The sequence below is a fragment of the Oryza sativa genome, chromosome 2 (genome assembly GCF_034140825.1).
Source record: "Oryza sativa Japonica Group chromosome 2, ASM3414082v1".
Lineage (NCBI taxonomy): Eukaryota > Viridiplantae > Streptophyta > Magnoliopsida > Poales > Poaceae > Oryza > Oryza sativa.
Window position 1 is genome coordinate 25,618,022 of NC_089036.1, and position 25,916 is coordinate 25,643,937.

At 47.4% G+C, this 25,916-nt stretch overlaps 4 protein-coding genes across 4 annotated transcripts; 2 read left to right on the forward strand and 2 right to left on the reverse strand.

Annotated features, from left to right (window-relative positions):
• Positions 1-1,534: 1,534 nt before the first annotated feature.
• On the forward strand, positions 1,535-4,201 carry LOC4330045 (auxin response factor 8-like). The gene is made up of 3 exons (NM_001416750.1): positions 1,535-2,748; positions 2,829-3,742; positions 3,892-4,201. The coding sequence occupies exons 1-3, from the start codon at positions 1,687-1,689 to the stop codon at positions 3,959-3,961; spliced, it is 2,046 nt and encodes a 681-aa protein (NP_001403679.1). The 5' UTR covers positions 1,535-1,686; the 3' UTR covers positions 3,962-4,201.
• Positions 4,202-14,844: 10,643 nt separating this feature from the next.
• On the reverse strand, positions 14,845-15,369 carry LOC4330046 (ubiquitin-like protein 5). Its single transcript, XM_015767338.3, has one exon. The coding sequence runs from the start codon at positions 15,254-15,256 to the stop codon at positions 15,035-15,037; it is 222 nt and encodes a 73-aa protein (XP_015622824.1). The 5' UTR covers positions 15,257-15,369; the 3' UTR covers positions 14,845-15,034.
• A 1,506-nt stretch (positions 15,370-16,875) lies between these two features.
• Positions 16,876-19,347, forward strand: LOC112937829 (uncharacterized). The gene is made up of 4 exons (XM_026022724.2): positions 16,876-17,122; positions 18,530-18,588; positions 18,711-18,776; positions 19,011-19,347. The coding sequence occupies exons 1-4, from the start codon at positions 16,912-16,914 to the stop codon at positions 19,194-19,196; spliced, it is 522 nt and encodes a 173-aa protein (XP_025878509.1). The 5' UTR covers positions 16,876-16,911; the 3' UTR covers positions 19,197-19,347.
• Positions 19,348-21,376: 2,029 nt separating this feature from the next.
• LOC4330048 (protein S40-4) lies at positions 21,377-22,358 on the reverse strand. Its single transcript, XM_015768539.3, has one exon. The coding sequence runs from the start codon at positions 22,213-22,215 to the stop codon at positions 21,703-21,705; it is 513 nt and encodes a 170-aa protein (XP_015624025.1). The 5' UTR covers positions 22,216-22,358; the 3' UTR covers positions 21,377-21,702.
• Between the last annotated feature and the right edge of the window lie 3,558 nt (positions 22,359-25,916).

Here is a 25,916-nt window from a genome sequence, read left to right on the forward strand (position 1 = left end):
TAGGTCAGCTGACCTAACTACGCCCTGCGACACCGCACAACCCTAGAACCCCCTCCTAGTGTATTGGACCGTTCAAATTAGCCATCACCCACTAGCTCATAAGCAACCCATCAAATTAATAAGGTACTTTAGGCTAGGCATGAGACTATCTATCGTTGATTCACCTTATAATTCGGTGACTACGCATCCCTTGGTCATGAGCTCATGACTATTCATCTTCATACTCGTCAATGACTATGCTAACCACTAGCGTCAGTCTGCGTGCCCAAACACCGTGCCGTGCACAGACCTGTGGGTGTACAATTGTGCCTCTATTGGTTTGCCTTTGTATCCTTTGATGTGATGTCTTCTTTCAAGACAGTCTTAATAATATAGATATGTTGTGCATTATGTTTGGTTATCTTTATCAAGCATCAAGGCCGTTGATAAGCATGAGCAAGCTGATCGATTGTGCAGGGCCCCAAAAATATTGGGGCCCCAAATCTTAATTATTTTCTTGAGTATTATATGCTTAATCAGGAAATAAAGAAAGGCCCTCAAGGCCAAATACCCTATACTAAGTTAGTGGCGATCACAGCTTGGATAGATCAGCGAGAATAAACAAATTAACAATGGCATAATTTTTAAGGCCTCAAAATGCATTTCACACCGGGGCCTTAAATTTCTGGAGACGGCCCTGTTGAGCATCTCGCCTATCATTACTTTAGAGTTGTGTCCGCCAATACTGTCAATACCCAAAACAGTGTCATTCTTGCTACGTATAAATTCGACCTCCATATGTTAGTATCATTTACTTAAACGGACAACTCTATGACATATGGTAATTCCACTTTAGTATATCACATTAACAACACCATCTTATAACAATGCACAGAAGAATCCTTGGCACGATCACCACCACGAACTGTAATCGTTAGCTGTTCATCGCAGCCAGCAGTGGATGAAAGAGCTTTTTAGAGCCGGAAAAGAACATATATGAACAATCAAGGATATCATCTCACGCTTATTAGGGATTTAATCTCTTGAACCTACATACATGAATGATGCAAACCGTATTGTGGTGTGCCGGCCAGCCAGCCAAAGGTCCGCCCATGATCAGAGGACAGACACCGTTTCCATATCTCCATGGTGAAGTTAAGTCGCAACAAGACCTGAATTAGAATTACCCTCCCCAAATCAGTGAAAATCAATGCTGGGAGAGGAGCCGGACAATTCGCAGGCTGTTGCCCGGACCAAGCCGGCAACAGTGTCCGGCTCGTCACAGTCACATGATTTACTGCGTCGACCGAACCCCATGGCATCGGGCAAGTAGCACAGTACCACTAGTAGTAACGCACACTGGAAGTCACACAGGCTTGGCAGTTCACGGTCCTCCACGCGCGGTTCTCCAACCTCGCTCTGGTCCTCGCCCTCCACTACCCCTCCCCCCCTCTACTACGCGAATCGCCACGCACCATCCGTGTCATCCCGCGGTTTTGCGCCTCTCGCCGAACGGCCCGCTTATAAGTCGCCCAACCGGCGGGGTTACCACGCGTGTTACCGTGGGAACGGCAGCCAAAAGCCACCACCACCAACCTCTCGTCTTCGCCTCCTCTCCCACCCCCTCACGACGAACACTCACACGGTCACACCACTACCCCTGCGAGATCGGTTGCTGGCGCTGCTGCTGGTGGTGGGTGCGTGGCGATGATCACGTTCGCGGACCTGGCGGAGCCGGCGCCCGGCGCCGAGCGGTGCGTCGACCGGCAGCTGTGGCTGGCGTGCGCGGGGGGCATGTGCACCGTGCCGCCGGTGGGCGCCGCCGTGTACTACTTCCCGCAGGGGCACGCCGAGCACGCGCTCGGCCTCGCCGCGCCGGAGCTCTCCGCGGCGCGCGTCCCGGCGCTCGTGCCCTGCCGCGTCGCGTCCGTGCGGTACATGGCCGACCCGGACACCGACGAGGTGTTCGCCAGGATCCGCCTCGTGCCGCTCCGCGCCGCGGAGGATGGGGACGTCGAGGAGGATGGCGCCGCGGCAGGCGAGGAGCACGAGAAGCCGGCGTCGTTCGCCAAGACGCTGACGCAGTCGGATGCCAACAACGGCGGGGGGTTCTCGGTGCCCAGGTACTGCGCCGAGACCATCTTCCCGCGCCTGGACTACGCCGCCGACCCGCCCGTGCAGACCGTCGTCGCCAAGGACGTCCATGGAGTCGCCTGGAACTTCCGCCACATCTACAGGGGCACGCCGCGCCGGCACCTGCTCACCACGGGGTGGAGCACGTTCGTGAACCAGAAGAAGCTCGTGGCCGGCGACTCCATCGTGTTCCTCCGCGGCGACGGAGGGGACCTGCACGTCGGCATCCGGCGCGCCAAGCGCGGGTTTTGCGGCGGCGGAGGCGGAGCCGAGGAGGCCTCCCTGCCCGGGTGGGACCAGTACGGCGGCCTGATGCGAGGCAATGCGAGCCCGTGCGCGGCCGCCAAGGGGCGGGGCAAGGTGCGCGCGGAGGACCTCGTCGAGGCGGCGAGGCTGGCGAACGGCGGGCAGCCGTTCGAGGTCGTGTACTACCCGCGCGCCAGCACGCCGGAGTTCTGCGTGCGCGCGGCGGCGGTCCGCGCGGCGATGCGGGTGCAGTGGTGCCCCGGGATGCGGTTCAAGATGGCGTTCGAGACCGAGGACTCCTCCCGGATCAGCTGGTTCATGGGCACCGTCGCCAGCGTCCAGGTCGCCGACCCCATCCGTTGGCCGCAGTCGCCGTGGCGGCTTCTCCAGGTACGGTACAACATCTACACCACCGCAAACCAATCAAAATTTTTTGCTCCTTTCTCACTTCCTGAATCAATGAACTCCAGGTGACCTGGGACGAACCGGACCTCCTCCAGAACGTGAAGCGGGTGAGCCCATGGTTGGTCGAGCTGGTGTCGAGCATGCCGGCCATCAACCTCTCGTCTTTCTCGCCGCCGCGCAAGAAGCCCCGGATTCTGGCGTACCCGGAGTTCCCCTTCGAGGGGCAGCTCCTCAACCCGGCGTTCCCGCCAAACCCGCTGGCACACGGCCACCACCATTACCATCACAACCACCCGTCCTTCTTCCCGTTCCCCGACGTTAGTGCTCCTGCAGGCATACAGGGAGCCAGGCATGCGCAATTTGGTCCATCTTTATCAGATCTCCACCTTACCCACCTGCAGTCGAGCCTCATGTACCCGGGGCTCCGCCGCCCCGATCATGTCGGTCCAACATCCATCCCGCCACCAAGAATCAGCACTGACCTGACAATGGGCAGCTCGCCGCCGGCGCGCGCTCTGTCCATGGGCGCCAAGAAGCCCGACGACGCCAAGCCGCCGGGGCTAATGCTGTTCGGGCAGAGGATACTGACCGAGCGCCAGATGAGCCTTAGCGGCACCACCTCGCCGGCGGCCACCGGGAACAGCTCTCTCAACTGGAACACCGAGAAAGGTGCCTCGGAGGGCTCGGGCTCCGGCGTCATCCAGAACAGCCCCACCGACAACACGTCGTCGGAGAGGCTCCAGTGGTTCAGGGAGAACAGCACCGTCTCCGAGCTCGGGCTGGAGCCCGGGCAGTGCAAGGTGTTCATCGAGTCCGACACGGTCGGCCGCAACCTCGACCTCTCGTCGCTGGCCTCGTTCGAGCAGCTCTACGGCCGGCTGTCCGAGATGTTCTGCATCGACAGCGCGGAGCTGAGGAGCCGTGTGCTCTACCGTGGCGCCACCGGCGAAGTGAGGCACGCCGGCGACGAGCCATTCAGGTGAGAAACACATCAAACAGCAACATAATAATGACAACATCCCATGCATCATGCATGTCATGTGCCCGCTGTTCGTGTTACAGTTGCAACGAATCATGTAGCGGGCAACCTTTGAACTGATGAAACAGTCTTTTTCCCTGACATTTCAGCGAGTTCATTAAGTTGGCGAGGAGGCTTACCATACTAACCGACGCCGGGAGCGACAACTTAGGGAGCTAGAGAGCAAAGAGGACAACCGGGAGCATCGCCGTAGTATGTACAGCTTGAATGAGCTTATGATTTTGTATCAACTAGTAGCAGTAGTAGCAGCACTAGTAATTTCCGTTCAACTAGTAATGTCCCCAACTCTGCAGTAGAGATTTCAACAAGAAAGCTCAATCTGCACAGGTATCCTACTGTTCTCCTGTATCCTTCTTCATCATCATCAACAACGATCAGCTGCGTGTACTTGTTGATTCCCGTGTACTACGATGCAAAAATCCTGTGACCACTCATCAGAGGCTTGAATGCCGCGGCCCCTTGGCCCAAGGGACAAGCGCATGCAGCATGCAGACGCAGACGCAGGTGCAGGCCACAATGTAATGTGTGCTGCTGGGATATCATTACGACAGCGCTGCGCCATTTCTGACCTCTCCGGTGGCCTGACCTCCAGGCTCCAGCCTCCAGGCGAGGCAATCCCTCTTGGTTCTCTTGCCTTGGCAGCAAGCTCGCTTACCCATGATGATGAGATTTGTGATCTGCATCGTGCTGCGTATCCCTGGCTAGTAGAGAGCTAGCTGTAGCTGTATAGCCGCTGCGTTTCGGGCATAAATGCGTCAGGGTCACACACACACACACACTCAACCTGTCCTTGTTGCTCAGGGTGTGAAATTAACTGCGATTTGTTCTGCTCCTGCCATTGCTGAGGAGGTGGAGTAGCTTTGCTTGACCTGAGGCCGACACCTCATCTACTGGAGCGACTGCCCCTTTCACCTGCCGGATCTCGCAGGCGCGTCGCGATTTGCGTATTGGTCCACGGATAATGGCCGGTGCGTGTCTCTTACCTGAAGCCTGGCCATTTGTTTGCCTTGCGCTGATATTTCGCCAACCCCTTGGACGCTTGCTCCCCGCCATAGCTGTTGGCCCCGTTGTTACTCTGTGGCAAAACAACAAGATTCAAAGCAAGCAACGCCTAGCCAAGAAGGACTCGGCTGTAGATGCATGGTCTTATTATCCTTATTATCTTGTCAAGTACTACCACCCCCCTGCTAGTATTAACAAGAGGCCACGATGGGAGTATATCGCTTGCCGTCACGGGGCGTTGTCCGGCTCGGCGCTGCCAGCCGCTCTGAGAGAATGTTTACACCACGGATGACAAGGTATGCGATGGCACACTTTTGCCGGACAAGTTGCTGTCTCTTGCCCAAAAAAAATTCACCCGCATACGACACCGTTGGGCTACGGCGACTGTCAGATAGAGCCGTGTACGGTGCACCCAAACAAAACCACGGATGTGTACTACTACCACAAGCCTACAACTCCATAAGGGACACATTGTTTGATACTCCAAGCCCTGCTCTAATTTAGATTATCTACTCGATTATAGTTTAATTTTTTTTACAAAACTAAACTTAACAAAGCTTAAAATAAATGGTCGAAATGCAGCAGAAAAAAACTATTTTATAAAATATATTTTTTAAAGCACAGAAGAAATAATCTGACAAATAGCTAAAAAGAATCGAACATAAGAGAGCTTTTCTCACTTTAAGGGTGTCTGGTGGTAGTAGTTTCTATAGGTACTATTTAAAATAGGAATATTTGTTTGATTCTGATAAGGGTAAATTAGATCGCTCATCGATCTATTAGGATATGTTGTATTCCATGTTACCCATCATCGTATATTTTAATTGTAACTAGCCGGGTGGCCTGCGCAATTGCGCGGCTAGCACCCAAACAAAACCATATATTTTTCAGCATGATTTTACTTAAGATTTATTAAATAGCAATCCTTGTATTTCTAATTATATAGTTTTTAAAAGTCACACCAGCTGCTATCCCTTACTTCTGTCATATCCTTCTTTTGTTTCCTCGGTCTACCACTATTTCTATTCATTCTCCTTGAAACCTCTAAAAATTGGATCTTATAGTTTTTTGAGTTTATTATCTCATTGGGTTTCGTTTTTATAATTTTTAGAAGTCCCGTCAAACGCTGCCATTATACTCATCTACGGCCCGTCCATTGTCTTTTCTCTTTATTATCATTGGGATTTTACAAATCGAACATAATAATCGTTCGGGTTCATTTTTTTACTTTCTATAAGTCCCGCCAAACCGTCAGCGGTTTTGCCATTGTACTCCTTTATGGCTTGCCCGCTGCCTCCCTTCTTTATTGTCATTGAAATTTAAAATGTATCATGATTATCATTGTTTTAATTTTACTTTTTAGAAGTTCCGAACCTTTAAAAATTGGACCTTATAGTTTTTAGAGTTTATTTTCTTGTTGGATTTCATTTTTTATAATTTTTAGAAGTCCCGTCAAATGATGTCACTATACACCTCTACGGCCCATCCGCCGCCTATTCTTTATTTTCATTGGGATTCTAAAATCGAACATAACTATTGTTGAAATTTATTTTTTATTTTCTAGAAATCCCGCCAACCGTCGGCGGTCTGCAACTATACTCCTATACACCCCGCGCACGCTGCTTCTCCTTTTTATTCTCATTGAGATTTTAAAAATCGAATATGTTTATCAATGGGTTTTTTTTTTTACTTTCTAGAAGTCCCGGCAACCATCTTACCCGTTCCTCCTTTTAATCATCATTAGGATTCTATTTGATGTTTTACTAACAGTTTTATATATCGTATCAACTGCCACCACTATTCCTAATTAAAATCTTTTTTTCTTTTTCTAATTTAATTTTTTTAATTAATACCGTATAGTGTTTTTTTTAATATTTTTATGTTTTTTATCTTTTGAATTTCAGTTGAACTCTCTTTTATTTTTTATTCTGAATATTAATTAATCTCATATTGGTTTATTATATGGATTATTCTTTCACTATTGCTTATTTTTAATTCCGAATTTCAGTTGATTTTAAATTGTATTCCTACTTTAAATTTTCTTTTCTTTTTGCTAATTTCGAATTTTTTTATTTTTATTCCGAATATTAACTAATCTCGTATTGGGTTCTTATATGGACTCTTCTCTCAATATTCTTTATTTTTAATTCTGAATTTCAGCTATTTTTAAATTGTATTCTTACTTGTACTTTCCTTTTATTTTATAATTTCGGATTTTATTTTATTTTTATTTCGAATTTGTATTAATCTCGTATTGGGTTGTTATATGGAAACTTCTTTCAATATAGCTTATTTTTAATTCCGAATTCCAGCTATTTTTAGATTGTATTTCTACTTGAACTCTCCTTTTCTTTTTCTCTTTTTCTCCGATTAATGTGGGAATTTCTAGCCTCCCACAACGAACGTGGTGTCTCCTTTCAAAGCTGTTTTAATAATATAATAGATTTTGCTCTTGAAAAATCCTACCATAAGACGTAGTACGACAGAATCTGGTCTATTCAATCAAAGAATAGCTGCAATTCATCTGTGGGTACCATAAGAAATAATTTCTTTTGGAAGGGCGGCTAATTAGTGTAAGTCACGGTTACATATTAGCTACTTGTAGTGGAGTACGTACTCTCTGTCCAAAGAGAATTTCACATTTTCATCCGTTCACGAATTTAAGGGTTTTGAGATCCCGGGGAGAATAAAAAGTATGACATGAACAAACATGGAGTATACTACGGACCTGTTTAGATCAATTTAATGTGGTAATTTTTTTTGTTAAAGTTTTAGTGGCAAAAGATTTGGCATTGAAGTTTTGCTAGTTGGTGTTTAGTTACATGGTAAAGTTTTATCATTTTACTAGGAAAGACAGAGAAATCACGGCTCCCAATGTACTTTTTGGCAAAATTTACTACTGTAGACTCTCAAACAACAAATACCAAATTGCCAACTTTTATAAAAACTTTTGCTATTTTAAAAGAACTAAACATGGCCTACTTTATCTTTTTTTTGTTAAATGTGCAAAAGTACAACAGACATCACCTTAGCTGTACTTTTTATTACTACGTTTTCTTTTGTTGAAAGTGACTTAATCTTATTTTTTATGGGTGAATGGAGAGTACTCCCTCTGTCCTTTTAAGTGTAACCATGAGTTTCCGTATCCAACTTTTGATCGTCCGTCTTATTTAAAACTTTTTTGTAATTAGTATTTTTGTTGTTATTAGATGATAAAATATGAATAGTTATTTATGCGTGACTTATGTTTTAAATTTTTTTTAAAAAAACTTTTAAATAAGACGAACGATCAAAATTAGACACGAAAAATTATAACTGCACTTACAATGAGACGGATGGAGTATTTGTAATCCTTTACTTTATGACCTCCATTCTGCACTGCAAGTTGACATGCATGCTTGTGTTTTTCTAAATGCCGTCATAATTGTATTTGCATGTGTTGGGATTGGCTAAACCTTCCTGCTGAACTTACATGGTGATCAGTTTAACTTTCTTTTCAGTGGAGGATGTGGTTTTAGGGGGCATGTATAACTTTAATTAGAGAAGTATATACTCGCTCAGTCCTATAATATAAGGGCATCAACAGGAAAAGTGGCTATTAGAGATTAAAATATTTTTACTACTAGATAAGATACATCGTGGAAGTAGTAAATAGCTACTATCAAGCCATAAGCTTACTACCAGGTTATAGCACTCTGTGGTGGGTCCTACCTATTTTTTAATTGTGGCATGGCTTATGTTTGGGGTCTTTTTTTAGATGGGTCCCACCTTATTATCCAGTTACCCACCCTACACATATATACACATTGTGGTGCATCTTCAATATACTATTGCCATCTTACATGGACCCACCTTACTACCTACTTTTGAAACAAATATTGAGGATGCCCTAAGGGATTTTGGGTAGATGTGACACATTTTAGTATAATGAATCCTTATATTATGGGACGGAGGAAGTATTATGTTTGAGCACTCATTGTGCTTACATGGATAAATAATAAGAGAAAAAAGTTGTCTCTTTACTCGATCGTAAATAGATTAGTTAAACATAAGATACGGGCCAAAGAGAGTACTATAAATTTTTATTGGTTCCTAGCTTCCCATGTTTCTTATATCTATAGATATATATTAAGTTGTTTCTAACTAACGAACATGGAAATTTTATAGCCCTATCAACCATATTTACTCGACCACTTTTTTTTTTAACGAATTGGTAAGCTGCCAATTTCATTGAATAGAGAATGGAGAAAACTTTACTAGTACGAAAGGAAACACAGCTCCGGACCTTTGGTCCAGATGAGCTAAGAAATTAAAAAGCTAGCCAGCTACCAAGATGTCTCGCACTAGCCAATGACCACGTTTTGGCCTTCTCTTTGATTTTAGCCAGCAGACTCCCCGGTGATAGCTCCTTATGCTGGAAGATTCTACGGTTTCTTTTATTCGAGCAGACTCGACCACTTTGATTTTAAGTTTTGATTTTAAGTGTAAGTCGCTTTAGGTTTATGCAATAAAAAAACAACTCAAATAACTTTGTTGTCCTTACTTACACTACTACAGTGAAGGCGATAAATCATTTTTTTTGTGTGAGTGATAGCATTTATTTAACAAAGACAAAATGGAAGAAAAAGTGGAAAGGTAACTCAGAAATCTAAAATGACCTGTATTTAGAGAAGAGTTGAAAAGATGGTACATTTGGAAATAGAGGAACCAAGTCTGGATAATACACGGCTGCTTAAACTGTGCCACATCTGGGATTGTTTCGACCTCAGAAATTGCCGATGGCTTCATGATTCCACTGCTACAGGGCGAAATATTTGTCCATCTGCAGGCTTGTTTGGGATCAGGGCCTTTACAAGCTGTGAGCAAATTTATGTGGCAATCAGAGCGAGGGCATGAACTGACCGGTATCACTTTTCCTAGCTTTTTCCAATTAGTTTCAAATGATTATGATTGTGCTTGCTTGTCGGCGCTGATATGCCATGGCCATCAACTTTCGCGTCATCTTTTTAGCTTTTTCTTCCGGCAAAGGAATGAGAGTGAGCATCCGATGAATCCCATCGTAAATTTAATCGTCTTGCTTCGAAAAGATAATCGTACCGACAGGCCTTTATTTTGCACTTGACTCCACTATCGTGTTAAGGTTCAATCATGACTTTACATTCTGGAATTAAAAGAAAAGGAGGAGGAACGGAATTCCAAGTATTTGATTCCCAAACAAAATTTAAAATTTAAAATTTTGAACAGAACTTTACTGAATGTTGAACTTGGACAACTTTTCGAGAAATTCAAGCAGACAAATTGAGCTTTAATTTCTGGCCGAAGGCCGTTGATCTACAAGTACTTGTCGGTTAAACCAGAAACCTCAATACCGGTGGTCAATTCGATCGTTAGTTGGACTCGCAATCCGCAGGGAGGCCTGCAGTATCGTGAGTACTACTTTTAACAGGTACTATACAGCAGCCAATGCATGAACAGTTACACGAACACTTTTTAACATGCATGGCGTTGCTATATGCTGGCCACTGCAACAAAGCGCTGCACGATTAAACCCCACCAGGCCACACCACACAGCGTTTTGCTGCCTTTCTTCGACGGATCGTCCCCTCAAAGTGGCATCCGCCTTTTCCCGATCGCACCGTGCATGCATGGGGCGCATGGCGCCCTTCACCGGCGGTTGGGAAAGTGGCCTCCGCGCGTGCGCGCCGCGCGGTGTTTTGCACCTCTCGGCGAGGGGTCCCCCTGCCTGCCCACACGAGATGCACCCACCGTGAAAACGGAGGTGAAAAACGGTGGATGGGATGCGGGGGAAATCGGGGGCCGCGGCGCGCCCGGCGTCCCGGTGCGCGTGCCGTGGCTAAACAAACAGCTGCCGCTCTCTCTCGCTGCCGATTGCTAGTAGTAGCGCGGTGGCGAGACGAAACCACATGGCTTTTTTACGAGAGGCGCCGTGAGGGGGAGAAGTCAGCGAGGTTAGGAGGAGGAGGTCTCAGGTCAGCACCGTCCGTCCGTCCGGCCCACCCGGTGCGGTGGGGACGGCGTGGCACATTGCAACATGCCGGCCTGCCCCCTCACCTGCCTGTGTATTAGAGCATCCGCAATGATAAATTAATGTGCTCTCTATAAAACATATATATCTCAGCAATAGATTAGATTAATAGTAAACCACCTCAATAGTATGTCTACATAGGTATCTATAGCTCTCTAATGCACTGCCTCGTTTTTCTCTATAGACTATCTCTATATTAGTAGATAGCTTTGCTCTCTCTCTTTATTTAATCTCTTCCAAATAGAAAAATATGTTGACATGCATCTCTTATAGAGAGCCTATATATAATCATTGCGGGTGTCCTTACTACTGCGTTTACTGGGATTAGAGGGAGAGAGATTAAATAATGCATGGGGGAGAGGGAGAGAGGGGAAGGGATAGGTAGAGTAGATGATGCTCGTCGTCTGCTCGTGCGGGTGATGCGGCGGTGACGACAGCGCCAGGGCGAATGTCCCGCCGCATTGTGGGAACCGCCGGGCCCCGCTGCACGCCACGTTTTTGTGCCGTGCATATATGGGGCCTTTGAGCCTTTCACCCTCTTTTCTGATCATCTTTTGACATGTCCTTTTTTTTTAGAAAAAAGAAGACGCATCTTTTGACATGCCATCTTTCGGACAAGGTAAAGGTTACAATCCTTTTCATCTCCAGGAGTACTAGTACTGAATTTCATAATTCATTCTTCTACCACTCGCAAACTAGCACGGTATTCCTACATCCACAACTGAAATTTCCTCTTCATGTGAACACTGACGAACACGGAAGGAAAAAATACCATAAATCCTGTACACACTAATGGTCTAATTATTATCTAATATACTAATTAACATAGTACTCCATAAATCAGTTAGAATCGAATAATCTACCCAGGATCATGTAATCTCATGAAGATGAATATAGGAACGCCACTGCAATTGAATTTGAAGTACATTCAAGTACTACAATCTTGTGAAAAAAATATATTTTTATATAGTAGGGATACGTTCTGGCAGACCAAAAAAAAGTACCCAATCTATGGCCCATCCAGAAAGCTGGAGCTTCAAATGATTTGCTCCAGTTCTTTGAGAACAGAGAAAAGAAGAAAAACCCTGAATATATGATCATACCTGTCCAAAAAAAAAAAGAAGCTTTTGTAGGTATACAAATAATTCTACTACAGTAGTGCTACTACAGTCAGAAGACAGAAGACCTTCCCACCAACAGCACAAATTAGGAGATCCAAGCTACAATAACGTGCAACCTACTCCAATGTTGTGAGTATGTGACAGATAATTTTTCAGTTAATACACAATCACACGCCGGCCAATAAACAAAAACGGGTGAGACGAGGCCCTTGCTTTCAGTGCCCATGCACAAGCAAGCTGCCACAACCAGGCACCAGATCCACGCAACAAAAAGGCAGTCTCCAGTGATCCCAACGCCGGCCTGTCACTCGTGTCCGGGTTTGTTTAGGTTAGGTGTGGATTTGTTTACTCCGCGCCGGTGCGCTTACCAATCTAGGCTTGGGTTGGGTTAGCTTTGTCATCTTCATTTGACCAGCTAGCCATTTTATTAAGCTCCGGCCAGGGAAAGACGCCGGCACTTTCTCCGGTGCCGGCTTTGTGGGTCTTGTGTCCCCGGAGAAGAAGATGAGCACACAATGGCATTTTTTTTTTGTTTCTGGTTTGGTTTTGTGTGTTTCTTGCGGTCAAAGTTGCCTCGGTTGGATGGCGACTAATTATGAGAGGTTTGGAATGGAAAACTCTATTCCTGTGTGCACGAACGTCCTTGGGCATCGGTACTCTGCTGCCATGGGAAGTGGCGGTGGTGGTGGCTAATCTCAAGTGGAATCCCAGGTTTGCAGGAAATGTGTTTGGTGCGGATGACAGGTGGGGCAGAAAGTTTCAACGTAGAGATAGATGATGATCTAAGCTTCGTGTGAATACTGAACTGTGGCGTTGCATCATGGGACATGGGATACCCTGGAAGTTTCGACGATTAATTCCTTGACGTATAATGGTATTGTTCAAAGTCAAATATCGTGGATAGCCTGCCGGGGAGGTGGTTTACTAGTTCAACAAAAGACAGAAAAAAAATGAAAACCTTGACAGGCAGACCTCGGGATCATAAAAACAGACTTTGTTTTTTGCGATTATGTAGTTGGAAATTTTGGGACATCCTGACCTTGTTAATGGGATATTTTGGGCTTGCTTGGGAGACTCAACAACTAGGATCCCAGCCCAATCACTCGAAATGAATGGGCAAGTCCTCAAGAAGGGCGTTAAGCCGTTAAGGTATTTTTGGCCTTCAGATGTATCCATGGGTCAAAGAGGGACGTTAAGGCCTTTTCGGCAGACAGATGTATCAATGGGCCAAAGGAAGGGACCAGAATTAAGAAAGCCCGCATAGTGAGTTGATGGCCTTTTGAGCCTATCCTGCACGGAATATACGTCCAACTGTTGTCCCTCAACTTTACGTTGAGTTTGTTTGACATCTTTATCTCCAATTTCAGAAATCTTTACCCCTAACCTATACAAAACTGTGCAATTTAGATCTCATAGTAGTATAGATATCTGGTTTCGTTGATGTGACATCCTAATTAGCAAAAGAATAAAAAAAGTATATGAGCCCCACAATGACAGCTGTCTTCTTCTTTCTTGTTTTTTCCTAATTCTGTACTCTTCGTACATAATTAGGAAAAGCATCGTACGCCTTCCTTGTGGCAATGGGGACAATGGGAGGCAGCTGGCCGGAGAGTGGGGGGAGAGGCGGGCGGCTAGAGATGAGGGAGGGGGAGGCGGTCGACCAGGGAGAAGGGAAGGTGACTGGTAGGCCTTGGAGGGAGGGAGAGGCGGCAAAGCCGGGGGGGAGGGGAGGTGGAGGGTGGAGGGTGGAGGCGGTCGGTAGGCCTGGGATGGAGGGTGAGGCAGCTGACAAGTCCAAGCCCGCCGGCAAGGGGATAATCCCCTGCGACTGGTGGGCCTAGGAGGGATGGGGAGGTGCCGACGGGAGATGGGAAAGGAGAGAGACGACCGGGGAGTCCAAGCTCATCGGTAAGGAGATAATCCCTTGTGGCCTGCTACTCGTGGACTCCGGCAACATCGGTGCGGGCTCGAAGGCCGACCGTGTCATGCAGTGGCTTGACGGGAAGGAGTTGCGCTCTGTGGTGCTCGTCTCTCGCAGCAGGAGCATGATGAGGACCTCGTGTTCCTCTTCTCTCATGACGACGCCGTCAAGACGACGACGTATAACTCATGCCTCCGTGACATGTGCGTCAGGTCGAACGGCTCGATGTCGGTGGTGTCCTCGCACTTAGCAATCCCTCTCGTCGTCCACCTCCCCCTCCCTCCCAGGCACGTCAGCTGCCTCTCCCCCCTCTCTCTCCGGCCGCCTCACCCCCTCCCCCCAGGCTCGTCGCCCGCCAATCCCCATTTCTTTCGCCAATCCCCTCTTCTTCCGCTAGCCGCCTCCCTCTCCCCATTAGGCTTGGGAAATAAAGAGAAGAAAGAAGAGGGTGGCTGACATGTGTGCCACACATATGTTTCTTTTTTTTTTTTCTGACTAGGATACCATGTAAATGAAACTAGATATCTATACTGCTATTAGACTTAAATTGCATTGTTCTATATAGTTTAGGGGTTATTGAGATTTCTGTATTGGAGATAAGGGATGTCAACAAACTCGACAGAAAGTAGAGGGATAGAGAGTGAACTTATTCCATCCTGCGCTGATAATTCATGGGCCGGAGACAGATAACTTCAGAGAATCCTTTCTTTTTGGTCGTCGTCTACCAATAGTTTCGCTTTCCCCATTTGCATACTCTGCAAATTCAGATCAAGAACCCGCACAGAACGATGCAAATCCCCCACGAAAATTCTCGCCCTACATATAATCCGCTACAAAGTGCATCGGGGGATCTCAATTTGCAACAGGAGATCGACCAATCTTCCGATCTAAGGCACGGATTGATATGTATAGATATATAAGCACCAACGAGGAAACAGGAAGCAACAAAAAATTCACCCCCAAATCAACGTGATTCGGCTCACAGTAGCGTTCTATTAGTATGAAACATCGTTCACACAAACACCAAGCCAAATCATATCCAGAAGATGTTCTAAGACACACAAACCCTGACGGAATTATTCATCATAATTAAAGATCGATTCGATCGGCCATACTCGAAGGCAGGCAGGCAGGCAGGTCGGCTAGTCGTAGTAGAGCTCGAGGCCCATCCCGTCGTGGATCTCGTAGTCGGCGAGGGTGATGTGGTCCTTGTAGATGTTGTACCACTTCTGGATGCGGATCTTCTCGGCGCGCGTCCCCGTCTGCGCCGCCACCAGCTTCTTCAGGTCGCCGATGGTGTCGTCCTCGTTGCACTTGACGCGCACCTTCTTCCCCAGCCGGTCGTTGAGCACCACCTCGATCATCTCCGCTCCCTTCTTCTTCTTCTTCCTCTTCCTCTTCTCCTCCTCCGACCTTCGAAAGCAACACGGGAATCGCGGGGCGACGATGATGAAGACGACGAGACGTGCGTTTCGGCGTGGTGCGAGCGAGATTGGTGTGCTTTTATTTACCACAAGAAAGTCGGTTCGGTGATGGAGTCGGTTTGGCGAGTGGGATCGGAAACCGTGTCAAACTGGGTTTCCGACTCGACTGGCCGGCTATTCGTGGATGTGCCAAACCAGTCAAACCAAACACGCGAGCACACCTCTCCGATTGGAGGATTCAGCCTGCCCAGAACCGACCGAAGTATGAGATGTGATGACCGGTGCATTTCAGCTTTTATACACGAGAGCCTGTATACCGACACGAGAGCCTGAGACAGCCGAAAGAATTCGCTCTAATTATTTTGAGCAAGCACAACACTAGGAAAGGGCAAATTTGATATAAAAATTGAAAGATCCAGTCTGAGACCAAACTAACCGAGAAAAAATAATCGGTCACTGATTGTAACTAACCGAATTTAATATATCTGTCTTGGTTGGCCAAACTGGAAAAAACAAAAAAATGATGGTAAAAGCAAACTAGCAGCACATCCGTAGCCAACGTAACCTTAATAACTCCCTCGTATCTCAGTAACTCACTCTTATGTCCCCTCCTTCCCATACACTCCTCACATCGTGCCACCACCATTGTTGTCGATAGTCGCCAAACCACTAGGCGTCTTCTCAGGCTAAGCGACTTCCTTCTCTTCACGTTTGATGGTCACCACATTGCACCTCGAGGCCCATCCCTTCGATGGTCACCGCATTGCACCTACTCTGCTTTGACAGCAACGGGAGACTATAGGTGCTTGGTGGCGGGCCTATCCGCATGTGATGGGTAGTAGGATCTTGGGCCACCAGATCCAATGCATCTCTAATGACCAATGTCCCCAGTTTCCTCTTGCCTAGTTTGAGCTAGGTGGTGCTTGAGATCAAGGTCACCATCCCTCTTCTCGATGCTGATCGGGTTTACGGTAGATGTTGTAACAGGTATTGGATGTTGGCAACGACATAGAGTTGCAGAGTGCCTGATTGTAGTTGAAAATGAGCCATGGTGGACAAACTGGACCAGACGCGCACATGGATTTCTCTATTGGTAAGGACCTAGCAAGGTGGTTGTAAATTTCACATGCAACCCTTTCATACGATTGGCCTATGAGATTTTGTAGAAAATATTTTTCACAATATGGGCTTTTGTCCCACATACTTCCAACTAGCCTTCCCCTCCTCTTTCACCATATCATTGATATGAGATATGCATATCTACCATTAAGTAATTACCACACACTCCTTTTGTATAATCCATGTGATTGTTCTTATACTAATAGTCCAATATCACATCCTAGTGTAATCTCATGCAACACTTCACCCTAACGTTATTTCCCTAACTTGCTAATGATTACATGGCCTTAACTTGCTAATGATTACATGGCTATACAAGAGTCTAATTAGCATACGTTCATTGACATGATAGGCAGTGAAAACCTTATCCAATAATGGCTTTCCTTCTTGGACCTCCACATGATGACACAGAGGCAATTATTGGCTATACTTTTTCCTTTTCGCTTCCTCTTCCCTTATTTCTTCTCCAAAGCAAGATGCTGGTGAACTTACCGTGCCTCCTCCCTCCTCTTCCACCACTTTGGCGAGACAATAGTGAGCTTGAGGTTCACTGCTTCCTCTTCCTTGGCGAGACATTGGTATCCCTTTCTTCCTCCTCATCCTCAGCCACCAACCCGCGCCTCATCCCCAACGATACGACACAAGGTCATCGTTGTGCACATTTTTCTTCTTCAGATCTAGCCGCAGGTGAGATATATACCCTCTTTCATCGGCTTTTGCAAATTGCACTTCTATTGAAAATTCTTGTAGAAACTTTTAGAGATTTGACTTGAAAGTTTAAAGTCAACAAGATTTTTTTTTGATGTATTGAGATAAAATTTCTTAATTCGAAGGAATGGTTATGTGAAAGGTAAAGTTTTGAACATAAAACTTTTTTTTTAAGAAAGTTTCAATAATATTTGGCAAAAAGCTTTGATATTAAGAGTAGAAAGTTTTATAGATTTGTGTTCAAAGTCTAAAGTAGAAAGTTTTGATTGAAGATTTCTAAAAGGGAAAGAATATGAATGGGAAAAACAATAAATATTTAAATTTGTATAGCATTCGAGAGGAAGCGGGCTATCCATGGTGATTTTTGCACCATGAACAACTATGCATATAGGCTTTTCGTGGCAATTGCTGTCATGATAGCTCGTTGCCTTATGACCTAGTAGAGCACGATTATGGCTAAATAAGTTTTAGAGAACGCTTGTTTTCATCAGAATTCACTCTGTTATTAGCCCTACCAAATGAGGAGCTGGTCTGTTATATATATAACTGTCACATATTTATCTTTTTAATACAAAAGTATAAATTCTAGCCTCTATCACGTAGGAGTACTAGTTTGGTAATATAAATTTTAGCCAATCATAAAGTTTTGTCTTGTGCGCCAACGCCACACTACGCGTTTATTTGTTAACTTGGTTTTATTGTAGGGCTCTTTTATCATAATATATTTTCTAGGCGTTTCTAAACCAAATAGAATATTTACTCATAAATTATTTTTAATTTCTTCTTTTATTTTCTATGACTTATCATCTCTAACTAACCGATCATGGTAGTGAAGCCTCTCCTACTGAAAAGAGGTAACAAAAGATGGCAGAAATCCCGTCAAAGTCTGGAGTATCAGGCATATCTTTCTCCCACACTCTTCCTTTTGTAACCGACCAATCCTCCGTTGTTCCTCCGGCGACTCGCAAAAGCTAGATAAAGTTCGGCACAGAGCAAGGATTTCTTAGCGCAGCGTTTCAGCAGTTCATCGCCCATTTGTTACCCTCTTTTGGGCCGAAAAGGCTTCTCTCTTTTAAGAACCTTCACGCGGCGACGCGCTCCCGCGGCTGCGAGGAAACTGTGCCTTCCCTTACTGAATGTGAAACGACCTAAATCAGCAAGTCTGCATTTGATCATAACTGCTAGTAATATAGTCTCGCCATTAAGAATGACATAGTGTGTGTGTGCGTGTCTTATCTGTTTCGTTAAGAAATGATGCACTGAAAATCTTCTATAAGAAGCACCGAAGCATAGCTAATGAGCACGGAACAGTACACCCTATAAGTTCATAGCAGAAAGTAGTTGAATTGCAAATTTGCAGTGGTAGCTCACCATTTCAAATGTCAGACGAGGTCGAGATGAGGCAAGCCAAGTGCCGGCAAGACTACATGGCAATTGTTAAGCAGGTAAGCTATCGTTGTTCTCTGCCATTGCCTAACTGTGATGCTGGACCGCACTAGATAACTACAGATGTCGCACTTTTGCATCGATCATTGACTCTCTCCTTCTCCCTGTGCGCGCAACGCAGAGCCGGCAGCTGATAGAAAAGCTGGACGCAAAGAATGAACCAAAGAAGAGGCAGAAGCGATCAAAGGTATGAATTACTGTAATTCTCGTGCGTATACCCGTATTTCTTGTGGTCGTTCTTTTCTTCAGAAGAAACCAGCCATTCTGGTTCAGGGTGAACGGTAAGATTTTAGATTTGTCACTTCCGTTCTGTAGCATCACAATGTGTACAAGCAGAGCTTCTCCAACGCCGTGTAGCCTAAAAGTATTTGGATTTGAATTAGTAACTGATTAAGCAGGGATCTGCTTCTGCTACCTGCAGAACTCTGAAAAAGAAAAGGCGGTCGCCCCGAGCTCGTCTAAGAAAATGGACCGCGAAGAGCTCGAGAAGACCATCAGGGGTTTCCTGAAGGAGCTCGATTCGACTGAAGCTGCTCCAATGAGAACAACTGGATGTACGAGTGCAATGCGACCTAGTACTATCGATCAGGACTTCAATACTCAATAGTTACCCCCAACATTTCAGGATTTTGCACAAGAAGATGAATCATTCTAACATTTTTTCCCCAATGTTTCTTAGTTCTCCCGCTGTTGAAACTAGATATGTTTGTTGATATAGAATTGCGCCGCGACACCTTAAACACGTTATGTGCAACTTACGACGGCATCCAAAGACTTAGTCACCATAGGGAATGGGTAGATGTCGCCGAATGAACACTCGGCAGGGATGCTCTTAGGATAAACGTGCATCGGTTTGTCCTAGTCTCGATAAGTCAGCTATGACGTCCTCTAACATCGTAGAGACGAGAGACGACAAGCAATTGGGGGATTGGAGGAGAATCACCATAAAAAAGCACATAGAGATCGGCACTATAGGTGCCAGAATAGTTAAAACCGGCATCTATAGTGTTTTTCCCTCTTCGGTGGGTTGAAAATACATTAAATCGGTATATTTATGCAACTATAGGTGCCAATTTTTTTAACTATAGGTGTCGATTTTTTTTTTATAAAAAAAAGCATCTTAAATATATTATAGGTGTCGGGTTTTTTAAAAAAATCGGCACCTATATCAAATCGAGCCAAGCCAGCCAGCGGGTGAGAGGGGTAGGAGAACTGCCTCTTTTCATTGATAAAGAAGGAGAGTGGTAGAACCAAGAATTTATCCTTTATGCCAGTTAGGTGACAAGACGACTGTTCACTACCTCGCGCACTAGATAGTCGCAAAAGAGAATATTGGGAGCAATAGCGACATGGACGCAAGTCGACCTGCAAACGAACTAGTGGAACACCATCGACAATGAAAACATAGAGGATAAGTCTAGCATAGACAAAACGGATCCCAAAAACTCACTACGGTCGCTCATCCCTTAGGCCAGCTAAAATTTAGAATAAGCGAAACGGAAGTCTTCTAACGAATTGCATCCATGCCCTGATGCCTACCGTCTTAGGTGGTGTTCTTTACTCCTGAAGATGAAGATTAAGTTTTTTTACGCAAAACGAGGTGTATTAACATATGATTGAAGTTTTAATTACTACAAAGTTGAAAAATAGATTAATATGATATTTTAGAGGAACTTTTATATAGAAAGTTTTCGCATAAAACACGCTGTTTCATAGTTTAAAAAGCGTGCAACGGAAATCTTTATCTTCATCCAACTCTTGTTGGAGAAATGAACGGGACCTAGCGAAAATCAAGGAGGCTAAAACTTGATGCTTCGCGGGGACAGCATAGCTTAGAGACCTCTTAACTGCGAGAGTAGGCCTATTGTGTAATCTCGCTATTGCTTGTATATAAACCTTATGACAATAATATTTGACTGGATGAACACAAGGTCCAGTGGTAGACGATGGAGATCGGAGACTGATGCAGCATAGCTTGCACTGGTGACTGGCGAGAGTATCGTCTGCTGTACACGTTGCATATGATTCCAATCGTGTGGTCCTCCCAGTAAAGTTCTATCATTGGTGCGACCGCGACCTCGTGGTCGTGGCCTCAGTGTATTTCTTGTGCAGATGCTTTCGCCGGGATTTCGGAGCTTTTTTGCTGTGCTCGATCAGACGATTACAAGTATTTTTCTGGTTTTCCAATGTGCGCTGGGTACGTACTAGTACGTGGCGTAATAACCCAAATGAATCGAAGCATCCAATTAATGGACACAAATCTTGGCTAAAAGAAAGTACTAACAAGGATATCACTGGTGAATGGGAAATGACGCGGCATTGCTTGTAGGCGTAGCCTTTGCATCATTTTTCCCTTGAAAACTCGTCTCCCGGTCTCCGGTGCTACTACTACCATTGGTGCGACTTTGCAGTTGTGGTCGCCGTGCAAACTCTCCTTGCTACTCGTATCACCCTATCGCAGGATGTTGTTTCAACCAAACCGGTTGGCGCATATGCCAGCGGCAACGGATGGCATATGCCTTCACTCCGCTGTAGAATTGGACTCGGGATGTTGCAGTTGGCACAAAGGGAGAAAAAAAAAAGGTTGGCCACCAATTATATCCGCTCTGAACTGCTGATCCAGATAAGGACAAGCAGTCAGCAGCTTTGAGGAGAATTCATGCATTAATCTGCTCCATGACAAATCGCTTTTACTGCGCGTGTACGACGAGCAGTAACAATTGCCTTTAATTACTCTTAATCGTAGTAAAAAATTTTACAGTACACGAATGAAAATGACAGTAATACTAAACAAATATGTCGTGTTTATCATCTTCATTCTCTCGAGAAATAGTACATGTCACGATGAATCAACAACAAGCAGCTAGCACTAATTCCTCTACCTGACTACTACCTCTTCTGATCCTCTCCTGAATGTGCCGAGAAAATTAAGAAAAGAAAAGAAAAAGGCCCAAAAAAAGAGAAGGGCAAAAGCACGAAACACTTGTGCAGTTAAGTGCTGCTAAAAAAAACACCAACTACCAATAGCACTCGAGAGAGTTAAATTAATCTATCCTCTGTTCGTTCAAACAAAACAGCTCGATGGATGGAGGTGACGTGCAAAAGCTAAAGTGTCAGGCCTGGAACCCGGTCTTCTTCCACACCGCGTCGCGGACCTTGAGCGTCCGGCCGATCCCCATCCCGTCCTCGTGCACCGACAGCGACGCGGCGCGGCGGCGCCACGCCAGCTCGTGCGGCGGCAGCACCGCCACGGCCGACGCCGCGTCGATGTCGTCGTCGTCCACGTCGTCCGCCTCCCAGTCGCCGGCGTGGTGCCCCCTGTACTCGTCGCCCAGGATCTTGGACCAGTCCGGTATGTTCACCGGCAGCGACCCGTGCGCCGCCGGCTTCGACGCCGCCGCCGCCGCCTTCCGCCCCGGCGGCCGGGCGGCCGGCACCTGATGACGTGCCGCCCGGGGTGACTCGGCTACCTCCGCGGCCGGCTCGAACGATCCCCAGATGTCCGACTCGTCGAACTCGTCGAAACCGTTGCCGCCACCTACGCCACGGCCGCGTGACGACGCCGCCGTCGGCGCGAACCGGCTGTACGCTTGCTCCGTCGCCGCCGACCGCGTGCTCCTCGCCATTGCCGCCGCCGTGAATGCCAAGAAACAAAAAAAAGAACCAACACGAATCGCGGAGCGATGCAGATTGTTCACGAAGCAGTCGTGGCGACCGGAGAATCTGGGAGCACGGCAAAAGAAGAGAGGGAAGGGAAGTGGAAGAGGTTGCGCGGCGGTGGTTTCGTCGGGATTTTATAGGAGCCGGAGGGACGAGAGCGGAAAGCGGTAGGAGTGGATAAGGCCGTATATGGATTGACCCTTGTACCCCTGTCTCGCCCGTGTACAGTTATGTATTTGCTACGTGGACGACACCTACAACATCTACGACTGTCTCGCTGCGGGTGGGGCCCGGGGATCGGAGGCCGTAAGGTTTCCGACGCGTCACGTACGTATCCTCCGTATCCGGACTTGAGGCTGTGGCTACGTTTGGGTTTTGTGGGGCAACGCCTGCTGGCGCGCTGCGATTGGCCAGTTGGAAACGTAGTGGGCCCGGTGTCTTTTTGTTTTGGATAAGTGAGTCCATCAACGATTAAGCGATGTTGGAAAAGAGAGGCTTATCCGTAACCAGCAGCACTGATTTGGGGGAGTTTCATCGCGAGTTGGTTTCTCACTCTCTCTAGCCAAGCTGCTAGTAACGGAGAGTTTTTCCTCTCCAGCTAAATACACTAGCTACCTAAGCTCGCCACGTATAGAAGAGACACGAAGCCAGGTAGATCCGGTTATCTGGTTTTGAGGCAAAATATGTTGGAGTATACGATGCGCTGCATATCCGAACAAGACCATTTGATTCTGGCAGAGACAAGGGCGGTGCTAGTTACAGTATGCTAGGTGCGCCTGTAGGTTAGACGAGCAGGACGAGACAGTATGGTTGTTTTTTTACTCTTAAGACCAGCAGGGAGTACCACTGAACCAGCATTCTTCTGGGACGCGATAAACGAAGTTTATCCATCTAATTAGCGAGGATAAGGTGATCGCATTATACAATTAAGGCTGGCAATGTCCCCAGGAAGGACACGTACGCGAGCGGCCGCAGCTGCGCATCCGCCTCACCGTCGCTTTCGGCGCGGGGAGCAACATATGCACCGTCGTAGTAGACCCAGTCGGCACGCGGGTGTCGGCGTACGTACGTGTCGCCGCCGGAGTGGCTCGGCGGGAGCGGCCACGTGGGCTCGCCCTGCTCGCGCCTGTATCCGCGGCGGGGCGCAGGCGGATTAGCTCGATCGGACAGATCTTGTAGCGGTCCGACGAAGCAGCGAGCTGGCCATCCCGTTTGGCGGCGATGGGGCGATCCATGTATGGATGCATCGGTGGTGGCTGGCAATAGTGGCATTGCCGCAGCGGCAGCCAGACGAGATCGAGGAGGAGATGAGCTGCGGCCTGTGGCCCTGTATCTATATATCTGCTCGTGCCGTTTTGCGCTGGACATGATACGTGCCGACATGCGAGCGTGCGGGCGTGGCGGTGGCCTCAATTCCTCGAAATTTCCCTTGGGACCCCACGTGCGCCGGAGCCGTCGGAACGTTGTGGTTGCGGCAGCAGCACGTGATGCTGATGAGCCAGTTGGTCGTCTGATGTGAATTACTGACGCAGTGACGCTGTCGCGAACTCGCGGTAGGATGCAGGGCTGCGTCGAGGCGAAGTCTCGAGCAAGCAGAGCAGAGAGAACGGGAAACTTCTTCAGCGGCTCAACGCGCAAAAGAAGCAACAGCTTGAACGCGCGAGAGTTGTCGAAGTAGTAGTACAAACAGGCTATGGGCCAGAGGCTCAAGAACCTTTCCAAGTAGGCCGTTTGATCTATTGATGATATGGGCTATGGCCAGCCCAATCCGGCCGCGTATTGGTCGACATGGTATCATGGGGCAATAAGTTTATTTAGGGGAATAAGTTCACTTAGTGACCCTCAAAAGTGATCGAAATCTAATCCGCCCTAAACCATAAAACCGGATATCTCGACCCTTAAACTCTTAAAATCGGTGCAATTTAACCCCCTTGATGGTTTTGAAGGGAGGTTTTGTTGACGTGGTGGTATTGACTGTGTCTCCTTTACACGTGGCGTTGACGTGGCGTTTAGATGGTATTTAGAATTAAAAAATATATGTGGGACCCATTTGTCATTGACACATAAAAGAAATTGTTAGACCCGTGTCCCTTCTCTCTCCCCCCTCCCTCTAGTTCCTTCTCCCTTCTCGCCGCTCCCTCTATCTCTCCCGCGGCTGGTGGCGGGCGGCGAGGGCCGGAGCGGCGGAGGCGCGGGCGTGGCGCGGCGGTCTGCGAGCGGAGGAGACGCGGGAGTGGCGGTGCAGGCACTGGAGCGGCGGCGGCGGCGGCGCCCGGGCTGAGCTCCACCGCCTCCTCGCCGACAGCGACCAGGCGTTCTAGCAGGAGGACGGCGGGCAGCGGCAAGACAAAAATAAGCAGCAGCAGATCTCCAGTTGCAGGGACCAAACATGGAGGGGCAAGACAAACAAGCAGTAGCAGATCTCCAGGAGCGGAGGCGGCCGCGGCGGCGGTCGTGGTGGTACATGGTCCAGATCGATGTCAAACGGTGGCTACACAGGAGGACCATGTTGTTTCTGAGAGACAATTGCGGCCTGAATTCACTGTGCGAGGATAGGTACATCAAGCTCACACGCTTGGGCACTCATCGCATTCTCATCCATTATGCCAGGCTGATGCAGTGCTTGTACTACAACATCCTCATGAACGAGGTTGGGATGAAGAGCTGGGAGGAGTACACTGAGAAAGATAGGGAGAAGGTCCGGGCGCTGATAGACAACATCGTCGAGCTCTGCCGTAGTTCGATTCCCAGGTCGCCGCACGACGTGGTTCGCGAACGTCGACGACGTGAGCAGCGTCGGATCGTCGTCGACGACGACGCTCGCCGCCGGAGCTCCATGTGGTGTCGCGTTTTTGAACGGGGGTATCGGATGGTTCGCCCCAGTTGCATGTCGTCAGGGCGTTTGCTTTCCTCCTCCGCGTCGACCCTTCTCCGCGGCAAGGAGCCGGGAGAGCTATGCTCGGGTGCCGCCGCCGTCGCCGCTCCAGTGCCTGCCGCCGCCACTCCCGTGTCCCCACCGCTCGCAGGCCGCCGTGCCACGCCCGTGCCTCCGCCGCTTGCTGCCGTCTCCGCTCACCGCCGCTCAGGCCCTCGCCGCCCTCCGCGGGTGAGAGAGAGAGGGAGCGGCGAGGAGGGAGAAGGAACCGGAGTGAGGGGAGAGAGAAGGGACACGTGGGTCTCACAATTTTCTTTTATGTGTCAATAGCAAATGGGTCCTACATATATTTTTTAATTCTAAATGCCAACTAAACGCCACGTCAATGCCACGTGTAAAGGAGACCCGGTCAATACCGCCATGTAGGCGCCACGTCAGCAAAACCGCCCTTCAAAACCACCAAGGGAGTCAAATTGCACCGGTTTTAAGAGTTTGGGGGTCGAGATATCTGGTTTTGTGGTTTAGGGTCACGAATTAGATTTCGATCACTTTTGAGGGTCACAAAGTGAACTTATTCCTTAGTTAGGTCTCTTATTTTATCATCAAGTTTAGATCACGTCCTTGAACCATAATAGCTTATATATCGTCTCTTAACTAACAAAACCAGAGTACGCGAGGTCCTAGGGAAATATTGAGAGACACGATATATCTGATATCATGGTTCAACCCTCGTCACCACCACCGCTCCATAGTCCTATGCACTGCAATGACCTCATTCGTAGTCATGGTCTC